Consider the following 13,345-nt stretch of genomic DNA (forward strand, 5'->3'; position numbering starts at 1 on the left):
ATCCACGCAGTTCCTGTGGAGAGCAGATCCCAGCAGTCGGACGTCCTTGCCTTAGGTGCCTGTGGATGCAGTGGAGTGACTCAATCACTCTAAGGGAGATTCCCTCTTGCTCCATTGGTGCAGCCAAAATCTTGCTGACCCCAGAGGATGCACAGCTGTGGAAATGTTGCAATTAATGGAAGGAGCTGAAAAAACAATGTTTCAAGGCGAGGTAGTCTCAGGTTTTGCAGGCTTGTTTGGTTCCTCTGAAGTCCAGCAGCGGTTTTGGTGGCCAGAAGCAGAAGAGATTGATGTAGAGGAGTCCTGGTGGAGTCTTGCTCGCTGAATCCGGGAACTTACCTGCAAGGGAGTCCTTAAATAGTCCTAACAGGGGGCTTGGTCACTCTGTAGGTTGACCACCTATCAGACAGTCAGTGATGTCAGTCACCTGTCCTGACCCACCAGATGCTCCCAGGGGCCTCTGCACATCTTGTTTCCAAGTTGGCAGAATCGAGTGGCCACCTGGAGGAGCTCTGGGCACCGCCCCTGGAGAGGTGATGGACAAGGGGAGTGGTAACTCGCCTTTTCTTTGTGTTTTTGTGTCTGAACAGGGAACAGAGGTCCCTGGGCTGGTGCAAGCCAATGGCGTGGGGAAGCTACTCCTCACTAGCCTTGTAACACTTATTTCCAAGGGAGAGGGTGTTGCTCCGACAGGAAATCCTGGGTTCTGTCTTCCCCAGCTTGAGCTGGTCAAGCAGCAGGAGGGCTGAAACATGAATAAGGGGCTGCAGCAGCATGGGCTGCCTGCAAACCCTGGAAGACTGGTAGGATCATTACTGGGGTGGGGGGGGGGTCCTCTAATGAGTCCCCATGCAATCATGCTTCTGATACTGGCATTAGTATTGGGTTACGATTCTGACATGTTTGATATTAAACATGCCTAGGTTTGGAGTTACCACTATGTAGCTGGACCACAGCTAAGTGACCTGTGGCTAGTACATGGGTAAAGTGGCTTCCACTCACTTACGAAGTCCAGTGCATTTGAACTGTAGTTCGTAGGGGCACCTATGCTCATGCAAGGGTGCCCTCACACAGGGACCTGTACCCTCCCCTCCGGGCTAGGAGACCCTACCATAGGGGTGACTTGCAGTGACCAGCAGTGAAAGGGTGCATGCACCTTTTCACACAGGCTGCAATGGCAGGCCTGCAGACACAATTTGCATAGTTTCCGTTGGATGGTATGATACATACATGGTGCAGCCCGTTGGGGACCCCCTGGTGTACCAGTGCCCCTGGGTACCTTAGTACCATATACTAGGGACTTAAAGGGGTACACAAGTATGCCAATTGTGAGGTGGAAAGGGTACTAAAGCAACCAAATTTAGAGTAGAGAGTACAATCACTGGGGTCCTGGTTAGCAGAATCCCAGTGAAAACAGTCTAAGCACACTGATAAACAGGCAAAAAGTGGGGGTAACTGTGCCAAAAAGAGGGACTTTCCTACACACCTACAGGTCGAGTAACTTCAATAATCCACTCAACCTAACTAATGTACTTGACCCGTAAACGGATCTCAAATTGTGTGATCCTAGGCAAATATTTTATATATGAGTTCAGCATTCCTGGTGGACAAAAAAGAACTCTTGGTTGTTTTAAATAGACTAAACGTTTGCTCCATTTATAATAAAAATCTAGCCTACGTTTAGGGGACACGTGATCCATGACTTGCCTCTTAGTTTACTAATAGCATTGCCATCAGGACAGGAGTGTTTCTCAGTTTGTTTAAACTCTCACTTTTAATCAGTATATTACTAAAGCATGATGTGGTAGCACAATGTCACTTACAGACAGATAACTTCAACAGAAATGTCCAAAAACCTTCCCACTAACTTGCAGCCTTAGTGATAAAACTATAAAGTGTATTTACAATAATCTGTGACAATCTGGTTTCAGAGAACATATTTATCATTTGCACATCACCAAATAAAGGGGGTTATTCTAACTTTGGAGGAGTGTTAATCCGTCCCAAAAGTGTAAAGTGACGGATATACCACCAGCCGTATTACGATTTCCATAGGATATAATGGACTCGTAATACGGCTGGTGGTAAATCTGTCACTTTTCCGTCACTTTTGGGACGGATTAACACCTCCTCCAAAGTTAGAATAACCCCCAAAGTGTTCTGATTTGTTTTCATCCTATTAAAAATGGGCTTTCACAGCTACTTAAATATATTTTGAAATGATTGTGTAGTTGACTTATTTATTTAAATGTTGTGTTAATAAAAACCTGGTACCTGCAGACTTTCATTTCAAGCTCTTTGTACGTCAGGTCAGATAGTTCCCCTTACAAAATACTGGAACTCTGCAGTCAGAAGGAAAAGTTATTGTAAAAAGTCAGACTGACTTTTGACCTCCTGTCTCTGAAAACAGAGCAAATGTGACAAGATGAGAACAAGCTTTTTGAGGTCTGAAATGTTCTCTCCAGAATTCAAAACCCAACCAGGCATCATCGTAGAAAGAATTACAGAAGCCAAAATTCAATTACAGGCTGTCAAAGAAAAAAACATTATAGAATTTAAAACACAACCATACATTATCGCATTGGTCTCACATCACACTACACTTGAGAACTACTGTTTCTTCTGATAGATACACCAGCCCACGCATACCCACACCTATACAACATAAGTCCAGCCTACCTAAATTTACCACGTGTAGTTCCACCATCCCTCCAGACCCCTCCGCTTAGCCAGACTCTCAAGGGCACATGTACACACATGTGCAAGGCAGATCTGGAGGTCATGCCTTCAACCTTCAGACGTCGCAGATTGGATGAAACTCAGCCGTCTGAAACTGAACTCAGACAAAACGGAAGTCCTCATCCTTGGAAACACCCCGACCGCCTGGGACGACTCCTGGTGGCCCACGGCCCTTGGCACCGCACCGACCCCCTCAGACCACACACGCAACCTCTGCTTCATCTTGGACCCACTTCTCACCATGACCAAACAAGTCAACGCCGTATCATCCTCCTGCTTCCTCACCCTCCGCATGCTCCGAAAGATCTTCCGTTGGATCCCCGCTGACACCAGAAAGACAGTGGCCCTCGTCACGAGCTGCCTGGACTACGGCAACACCCTATACGCAGGAACCACCTCTAAACTCCAGAAACGTCTGCAACGAATTCAAAACGCCTCCGCCCGCCTCATCCTCAACATACCCCGCAACAGCCACATCTCCGCCCACCTGAGACACCTGCACTGGCTTCCCGTCAACAAAAGGATCACCTTCCGACTCCTCACCCACGCACACAAAGCCCTACACAACAAGGGACCCGAATACCTCAACCGCCGCCTCAGCTTCTACACACCCACCCGTTCTCTTCGCTCCGCCAACCTCGCTCTCGCCACCGTCCCTCGCATCCGCCACACCACGGCGGGTGGGAGGTCCTTCTCCTACCTGGCGGCCAAGACATGGAACTCCCTCCCCACCATCCTCAGGACCACCCAGGACCATTCCGCTTTCCGGAGACTACTCAAGACCTGGCTCTTCGAGCAGCAGTAACCCCTTCCCCCTAGCGCCTTGAGACCCGCACGGGTGAGTAGCGCGCTTTATAAATATTTATGATTTGATTTGATTTGAAAGATATCACTCCTAAAGCACAGAACGACCTCCCACACCACATCAAAGCCTCCTTGTTGCATCTTGATTTCCTCAAGCTGCTGGAGACCTGGTTCTTCGTGTAAACTCCTCAACGCAAGCCCAGGATACCGTCACAGGTGACGGGGTGCTATAAAAATCAACATGAGATAACAGAAACCGAAGCTCAATTATAGGTTGTCAAAGAAAGAAACCTTGTACAATTTGAAACCCAACCAGATCTCGTCAGAGACCTTCAATAATCCAAGACTCAGAAAGACATTCAGGAGTCAAACATCCAGCCAGACCACAACATACAAGGGACATCTGGAAAACTTCCTTCTTCCAGAGATGGTGCTACCTTATAGTTTCTGAATGTAGGCTTCGCACCTTCTAGCGGGAAGGAAAGCGAGGCCCTATCTGTGGCAGACATGTTTTTGTACATGAAGCAGAAGAGCCTTACTTCCTTAGCCTGGGTGGAAAGGAGTTTCACAGTAAAACAGCACGAATCCAGAATGTGTCCAGAAAGAGGTGAGGTCAGTGGAAAGTGGACAGGTAGATTATTCAGGCTTCCCTTCAACATGGACCAGGTGGGTCGTAAATGCAAGCTGGAAGGTGGGATGAGAAGGAGCGTAGTGAGCGCCTTTAAACACTTCATTTTGCTGCCCAGAATTTATGCAGGAAAACACTTGTTCCAGGCTTTTCCTGTATAATGAACTAAATGCTTTCCTGAGCTGTATAGTGCTATGCATGTGTGTTAAGATTTTGAGTATTTCAAGGACGGTAAACTGGACCATTAGACCCAAAATGTGTTTCTTTCATCCTGTTTTCACACACTGCGAGCCAGGAACTCCAAAGCCTCCCCACATCTCTCAGTTGCCATTGAGATTCCCCCAATCATAGGCTTGGTTTCTTAATTATGGAGCCGGGGCAGAGGGCAAAACTTTCCTTGAAGTTGTCTAATGAATTCTGACTCACCAGAATTCAGACTCTTCATATGCATCTTGCAATGGGATCTTTTGGCCTTGATGAATTGCTGTTTGTCAGGCTGATGTGGTCTGAACTCGCCTGTAGACACCTGTGACTTTTTCCTCCCCCCCCCCCCGAAGGCCCTACATGTCGGTGGGAAACCTGCGCGACCAAGTGATCTACCCTGATACCGTGGAGGACATGCGGAAAAAGAACATCTCTGACCGGCAGCTGGAGGAGATCCTCAACATTGTGAACCTCAATTACATCGTGCAGCGTGAGGGAGGTAAGAGTTGTGAGATGAGGGTTGCACCTTCAACGTGGGGTTTCACATGGAAAGTGCTGATTGTGGCGTTGAGGGATTATGTACTGTTGTACGCCACAGTGATTTGCTTTGGGTGTTAGCCGTTGTTTTGGCATGTTCTCCTCTACAAATGCATTACAGACTGTGATATGCTCACATGTAGTTGCAGAGATCTGTCATTTGAACACTGGCCCTGGTCACGCCTCTTTTCATGGTGTTTGAAAAGTAATTTCTTTCAATAGTATGGGCCAGATTTAATTCTTGACGGAGTGGGTTACTCATTCACTAATGCGACGGATATCCCGTCTGACGTACTACAATTCCATTATAGCCTGTGGAACTTTTAGTATGGTGGACGTGACATGTCACCTTGTAACCCCTCCACCAAGATCTAAATCTGGCCCTATGTGTCCTTCATTCGGATTATTGAGACGAACTTCGTAAAGTACATGCATTTGTATTTAACTTGTTTTTTAATAAAATAAACAAAACTGCAAGTTCCAGAATTCAAAGAAAAGCTTGAGCAACACATCACGCATGGACCTATGTAATGTGGCGGGCTGCTGGTGACCGCTTGTCCACTGAGAGCACAGTGAACGGCCGTGGAAAGAATTCACGGAAGAACACACAAATGTGATGTTTGCTTCCCAGTCCGCCTGTGTGACAAGAGGCAGGTTTACGAGGGCCTCGGTAATATGCTCCAAATCGTTTCTTTTAGATCTGAAAATAGTGTTTTTTGCTGTGCAATTTTCAAGGCTGTCCAATGAAATAAAACAAGGTACCAAGTAAAGTCAATCTCGGGAGGCAGCAATGTAGGTCCTAGCTTGAAATCGGATGGTCTCCCGAAGAATGCACCCGCGAGCGTGCTCCATCCCTTAGGTGCTCCCGGGGGTTGCACCACCTCCTCTGCACAGTACGATTGCTTCCTCCCTACAGAGCTTCACAAATCTCAGTGTGCAGTGCACTTCTTACTCCTCTGTCACCTCCATCTCCCTGCAATAGTGTCCTCTACAGGCCTCTGCTCTAAACCTCCATCCAGGCTTCTGTAGCCCAGCTGCCTTCACATTGTGTACATTCACACAATTACCATCACTTATTTTGCATTCCACTTCCCCAACAGCGTCCGCTGATGCGACCCTTTGGGATCTTACATTAGAGTAAATGTGAGGTTTTAAAGCTTGACACTTAAGTTTCTCAGGCTTTGTATATTGTGCCATCTACTGGCTGGATTAGAGTAGGCCACTGTTATCAAGATGTCGAGTTAATAGAGTGTATAGGGCCAGACATTAAATGCTAATCTTACTTTCTATGCACCTGTGGTATTACCTGGAACCAAATAATTGCTTCAGTTTCAACCCTCTATTCAGATTTCTTTGTTTTCGTCCATGGTTGTTTGTCTCTTGAAAGACTGGTTCATCCCAGGAGCAGAAAGGAAAGGGAGTCAATGTATTGGGAGCAGAGCTCTGAGTGAGTATTGCAGCATCAAGAGCCAAGCTGTGAGAGAGTGTGGGTGCTATCGAGAGCAGATCTTTGAGTGACTGTGGGTGCTATCGAGAGCAGATCTTTGAGTGACTGTGGGTGCTATCGAGAGCAGATCTTTGAGTGACTGGGTGCTATCGAGAGCAGATCTTTGAGTGACTGTGGGTGCTATCGAGAGCAGATCTTTAAGTGACTGTGGGTGCTATCGAGAGCAGATCTTTGAGTGACTGTGGGTGCTATCGAGAGCAGATCTTTGAGTGACTGTGGGTGCTATCGAGAGCAGATCTTTGAGTGACTGTGGGTGCTATCGAGAGCAGATCTTTGAGTGACTGTGGGTGCTATCGAGAGCAGATCTTTGAGTGACTGGGTGCTATCGAGAGCAGATCTTTGAGTGACTGTGGGTGCTATCGAGAGCAGATCTTTGACTGGTTGTGGATGCTGTCGAGAGCAGATCTTTGACTGGTTGTGGATGCTGTCGAGAGCAGATCTTTGACTGGTTGTGGGTGCTGTCGAGAGCAGATCTTTGACTGGTTGTGGGTGCTGTCGAGAGCAGATCTTTGACTGGTTGTGGGTGCTGTCGAGAGCAGATCTTTGACTGGTTGTGGGTGCTGTCGAGAGCAGATCTTTGACTGGTTGTGGGTGCTGTCGAGAGCAGATCTTTGACTGGTTGTGGGTGCTGTCGAGAGCAGATCTTTGACTGGTTGTGGGTGCTGTCGAGAGCAGATCTGACTGGTTGTGGGTGCTGTCGAGAGCAGATCTTTGACTGGTTGTGGGTGCTGTCGAGAGCAGATTTTTGACTGGTTGTGGGTGCTATCGCGAGCAGATTTTTGACTGGTTGTGGGTGCTATCGCGAGCAGATTTTTGACTGGTTGTGGGTGCTGTCGAGAGCAGATCTTTGAGCGATTGTGGGTGCTGTCGAGAACAGATCTTTGAGCGATTGTGGGTGCTGTCGAGAGCAGATCTTTGAGCGATTGTGGGTGCTGTCGAGAGCAGATCTTTGAGCGATTGTGGGTGCTGTCGAGAGCAGATCTTTGAGCGATTGTGGGTGCTGTCGAGAGCAGATCTTTGAGCGATTGTGGGTGCTGTCGAGAGCAGATCTTTGAGCGATTGTGGGTGCTGTCGAGAGCAGATCTTTGAGCGATTGTGGGTGCTGTCGAGAGCAGATCTTTGAGCGATTGTGGGTGCTATCGAGAGCAGATCTTTGAGCGATTGTGGGTGCTGTCGAGAGCAGATCTTTGAGCGATTGTGGGTGCTGTCGAGAGCAGATCTTTGAGCGATTGTGGGTGCTGTCGAGAGCAGATCTTTGAGCGATTGTGGGTGCTGTCGAGAGCAGATCTTTGAGCGATTGTGGGTGCTGTCGAGAGCAGATCTTTGAGCGACTGTGGGTGCTATCGAGAGCAGATCTTTGTCTGGTTGTGGGTGCTGTCGAGAGCAGATCTTTGAGCGATTGTGGGTGCTGTCGAGAGCAGATCTTTGAGCGATTGTGGGTGCTGTCGAGAGCAGATCTTTGAGCGATTGTGGGTGCTGTCGAGAGCAGATCTTTGAGTGACTGTGGGTGCTGTCGAGAGTAGATCTTTGAGTGACTGTGGGTGCTGTCGAGAGTAGATCTTTGAGTGGTTGTGGGTGCTGTCGAGAGCAGATCTTTGAGTGGTTGTGGGTGCTGTCGAGAGCAGATCTTTGAGTGGTTGTGGGTGCTGTCGAGAGCAGATCTTTGAGTGATTGTGGGTGCTATCGAGAGCAGATCTTTGACTGGTAGTGGGTGCTATCGAGAGCAGAGCTCTAAAAATGCTGATTGATATTCTGACCAGAGTTCTAAAAAGTACTTGCTAATAGCCTGAGTAGAGATATAGAAAGGAGCAGGTTTGTATCAGGAAGAGAGCTATGAGAGAGTCCAAGTATAATAAATGATGGAGTCGCAAGAGAGCCTGAGTTCACATGGAAGGGTTGTGAGCAGTCTGGGCTGTGCAGGGGCATAACTTGGAATAAGTCTGTACTATACGAAACAACTCAGGCTCCCTCAAAGGCTCTTCCTTGATCATGCAGTCTCACTCTGTCTGTTATCAGCCTCAAAGCTCAGGATGAGTCTGTATTATTAAAAGCAGAAGTGCGAGTGGATTTGTATTACCGAAAGCTGTGCTTGAAGAGTCTCTATTATCAGCAGCAAAGCTTAGTATGGACTCCCCAAGGGCTCTTTTTCTATCATAGCCGAGCAAGGTGCTGTACTGTTGGGAGCAGGGCTCTGAGTGCGTCGCTGTACTGTTGGAAAGAAGGGCTCTGAGTGCGTCGCTGTACTGTTGGAAAGAAGGGCTCTGAGTGCGTCGCTGTACTGTTGGAAAGAAGGGCTCTGAGTGCGTCGCTGTACTGTTGGAAAGAAGGGCTCTGAGTGCGTCGCTGTACTGTTGGAAAGAAGGGCTCTGAGCGAGTCTCTGTACTGTTGGAAATAAGGGCTCTGAGCGAGTCTCTGTACTGTTGGAAAGAATGGCTCTGATCGCGTCTCTGTACTGTTGGGAGCGGGGCTCTGAGCGCATCAGCCACCAGGGGGGTTTTGTAGGGCACCAGGTGGGGACACAAGCAGGCACAGAAAGTACACCCACAGGGGCGGCCAGGTGCAGAGTGCAAACAGGTGTCGGGTTTCAGATAGGAAGTAATGGGGAGACCCGGGGGTCTCTTCAACGATGCAGGCAGGCACGAGGGGCTCCTCTGGGTAGCCACCACCTGGGCTAGGCAGAGGGTCGTCTGGGGGTCGCTCCTGCACTGGAGTTCGGTTCCTTCAGCTCCTGGGGGCTGTGGCTGTGGGTGCAGTGTTGGTTTCAGGAGTCAGGTCCCTTGTTACAAGCAGTCGCAGTCAGGGGGAGCCTCTAGATTTCCTCTGCAGGCTTCGCTGTGAGGGTTCAGGGGGGTCGTCTCTGGCTACTCACAGGCTCGCAGTCGTCAGGGAGTCCTCCCTGAGGTGTTGGTTTTCTGCAGGTCGAGCCGGGGGCGTCTGGTGCAGAGTGGGAAGTCTCACACTTCCGGCAGGAAACGTGAAGTCTTTAAAGTTGTTTCTTTGTTGCAAAGAAGTTGCAGGTTTTTTTAACAGACCCGCTGTTCACGGGAGTTTCTTGGTCCTTGGGTGCAGGGCAGTCCTCTGAGGCTTCAGAGGTCGCTGGTCCCTGTTGGATGCGTTGCTGTTGCAGTTTTCTTCGAAGTTGGGAGACGGACCGGTAGGGCTGGGGCCAAAGCAGTTGTCATCTCCGTCTTCACTGCAGGGCTTCAGGTCAGCAGTCCTTTGTCTTGTTAAGGTTGCAGGAATCTAGTTTCCTAAATTCTGGGTGCCCTTAAATACTGAATTTAGGGGTGTGTTTAGGCCTGGGAGGGCAGTAGCCAATGGCTACTGTCCTTGAGGGTGGCTACACCCTCTTTGTGCCTTCTCCCTTTGGGGAGGGGGGACACATCCCTAATCCTATTGGGGGGGAATCCTCCATCCACAAGATAGAGGATTTCTAAAAGTAAAGGTCACCTCAGCTCAGGACACCTTAGGGGCTGGCTTGGCTGGCGGGTGACGACTCCTTGTTTTTCTCATTATCTCCCCTGGACTTGCTGCCAAAGGTGGGGGCTGTGTCCAGGGGGCGGACATCTCCACTAGCTGGAGTGCCCTGGGGCATTGTAACACGAAGCCTGAGCCTTTGAGGCTCACTGCTAGGTGTTACAGTTCCTGCAGGGGGGAGGTGTGAAGCACCTCCACCCAGAGCAGGCTTTTGTTTCTTTCCTCAGAGAGCACAAAGGCTCTCACCCCAGGGGGGAAGAAACTCGTCTCTCAGCAGCAGGCTGGCACAGAGAAGTCAGTCCTGCACTGAAGGATTGGGTAAAATACAGGGGGCATCTCTAAGATGCCCTCTGTGTGCATTTTTTAACAAATCCAACACTGGCATCAGTGTGGGTTTATTATTCTGAGAAGTTTGATACCAAACTTTCCAGTATTCAGTGTAGCCATTACGGAGCGGTGGAGTTCGTTTTCGACAGACTCCCAGACCATATACTTATTATGGCCACAACTGTACTTACAATGTCTAAGAATAGCCTTAAGCACTGTAGGGGCATAGTGCTCATGCAGCTATGCCCTCACCTGTGGTATAGTGCACCCTGCCTTAGGGCTGTAAGGCCTGCTAGAGGGGTGACTTACCTATGCCACTGGCAGTATTTTGTGTGCATGGCATCCTGAGGGGGATGCAATGTCGACCTTGCCTTTTTCTCCCCACCAACACACACAATCTGCAATGGTAGTGTACATATGTTAGGTGAGGGGTCCCTTAGGGTGGCACAACATATGCTGTAGCCCTTAGGGACCTCCCCTGGTCACAGGGCCCTCAGTACCACTGGTACCTTTTACAAGGGACTTACTTGTGTGCCAGGGGTGTGCCAATTGTGGAATCAATGGTACATTTTAGGTGAAAGAACACTGGTGCTGGGGCCTGGTTAGCAGGGTCCCAGCACACTTCTCAGTCAGGTCAGCATCAGTATCAGGCAAAACGTGGGGGGTAACTGGAACAGGGAGCCATTTCCTTACAGATACCATATACTAGGGACTTGCATGAGGGGAACAGTATGCCAATTGTGGGAATAAAAAGTTACCAGCAACCAAATTTAGAGGAGAGCGCACAGTCACTGGGGTCCTGGTTAGCAGTATCCCAGTAAACACAGTCAAACACACTGACAAACAGGTGAAAAGTGGGGGTACCCAAGCTAGAAAGAGGCTAGTTTCCTACACGAATGCATAACCCTGGGCAATTTATCACCCATAGACTGCAGTGGTTGCCTACTGTTGGTTTTGCTGGCAGTCAGGAAATGGTTAGTGCTATCTCCGTTTACTCCTTCTGTGCCAGAGGGTAACTACTGTGCGAGACTGGGTAGCTCCAAAGGTGCCATTGGCCTAATGTGGGTCCACGTGAAATCTCTACTTCAGGTCACTTTCATAGCTATTTAAATCTGAATTCCTTTCCTGTGCTCTGATCTTGCGGTGTCCCTTAAGATCCTAAAGGGCGCCCAGTGAACCCCGCCATCTAGTAGTGTCCCAAGGACATGCTTGTGATTGTACAGTACCACGTTTACAGCTGACTTACAGTGCACGCACTCAAACATAAACTGGATTCAGGCCCAGTCTTTGACCCATGTGGAGCCTCGATGGCAGGTGCCACTGAACACAGTTCTGTAAAGACCGCAAAACACAAATCTGCACAATCTTGTGCTGCTTTCTTATGTGGGCTATCACATTTACAAAGAAGGAGGGGAGTACCCTATCACCCCAACCTGCTTAGGGTACTATCAAAAGCATATACACAAAAAATTAGCAGGCAGGGACAAATCTATTCATTCATTAAACTAACCAATAAACTCACTTTTGGTTCATAGGGTCAATTACTTTCCCATATATATTTATTTATTTATTTATTTATTTACAGATAGCAATGTATACCTCATCATGAAAACATATATATATATATAGACATCAGCAGTTACACATCATATCAATAACTATTACATAAATTACACAACACAATTTACTTAAAACTAAGCACAACCAAAACATCAAAATGGGAAATGCCCAACAAAATAACTCATAAAGGTCACTATGGCTGAATTCTCATTGTGATCCTGCCTTATAAAGATGACCAAGGGGTTAGCACCCAGCTGAAAACACCTAGCAATTTTTTAAGGTATTTATGTAGTGCTTCTGAATTTTTTAACCTCTCAATACATTAATTACAAGCCCTTGATCCCACAAGGCTAGTGTCGACGCGTTTCGGCCTCTAAACTCGTGGCCTCTTCAGGACAGTCGAAGGACACTGGCACCTCTACAAAAAGTAACACATATATATTAAAAACCAGAAATTACACAGTATTAATTCTCTATCTTTCTCCAAATGTATAGAGTAACAAAGTCTGAATATCATGCTGTCAATAAAGTAATCAAAACTTAAAGCTATAATTATTCCAAAATGTTAATGAATATGAATAGTCTAAATTAAGTCTCTCCCAGTGCACTGTTTAAGTGAAACCAAAATAATACAACACCACCATGCTTTCAGTGTGGTGTTTATAAAATACCCCAAAGGGTAAAACTTATTCAGTGAAACCCCTAATCAAACCTACCTTTCTTTAATCAACGTAGTCACATATTGAATACAATCGTCAGGCCAAATTGCCTATTTGTCTATTAGTATTATCCTGACACTTCTGGTTTTACAGGGCGGTAATGGCACCATGCAGTCAAAAGCCCGTATCAACTGCCAAAAAAGAAATAGGTCTCAGTGACTGAACGTTCGATTACTCAGCCTACTTTTCATTGCTGCTATTATGCGCAATCTCATTCCACCAGTGCTTACTTTTCAGAAGTTCGCTTATTCTTTCATCACGCCGCATCCCGGTCCATGTCAATAACTTGCTCCTAACTTCGCGTGCGGTGAAGTAACGCGGACAAACATACGTCCGCCATTTTAGATTATTTCAGACAATACTATACAAAACACACAGCAATTATTGGAGACTGTTAATAAAACAATAGTTGAGTTTAAAACAAACACGATTAGTCTGAAAACGACAAAACTAGCCCGGGATATAAAGAACTTTGATATCACAGTTGTGTATCCTTACTTAAAACCAGACTTTTATAAGAACAATAACCCCAATAACTCTAACTTACAATATCGTACAAGATCCCGTAAAAAGTTTATAACTTTTTCAGACACGTCCTCAGATTCTGAGGCCGAGGCTCAGACTACATATCCCTCTGGACAACCTTTTTAAGGCAGAGGCAACCGGAGGGGAATAAGATGGGGAGGAATCCCCAGGGATCAATTCCAAGATCAGAATTTCTATATATATTAATATATATGTGTTACTTTTTGTAGAGGTGCCAGTGTCCTTCGACTGTCCTGAAGAGGCCACGAGTTTAGAGGCTGAAACGCGTCGATACTAGCCTTGTGGGATCAAGGGCT

General features: G+C 47.5%; 1 protein-coding gene across 1 annotated transcript in view; it reads left to right on the forward strand.

The window, feature by feature from the left end:
• The window catches only part of ABCD1 (ATP binding cassette subfamily D member 1), a 135,725-nt gene that overhangs the window by 102,209 nt on the left and 20,171 nt on the right, over positions 1–13,345 (forward strand). The window contains exon 7 of the mRNA XM_069209415.1: positions 4,729–4,874. Within this exon, the coding sequence (XP_069065516.1) occupies positions 4,729–4,874 (146 nt within the window). The remainder of the gene's footprint in view (positions 1–4,728; positions 4,875–13,345) is intronic.

The sequence above is a fragment of the Pleurodeles waltl genome, chromosome 10, assembly GCF_031143425.1.
Source record: "Pleurodeles waltl isolate 20211129_DDA chromosome 10, aPleWal1.hap1.20221129, whole genome shotgun sequence".
Lineage (NCBI taxonomy): Eukaryota > Metazoa > Chordata > Amphibia > Caudata > Salamandridae > Pleurodeles > Pleurodeles waltl.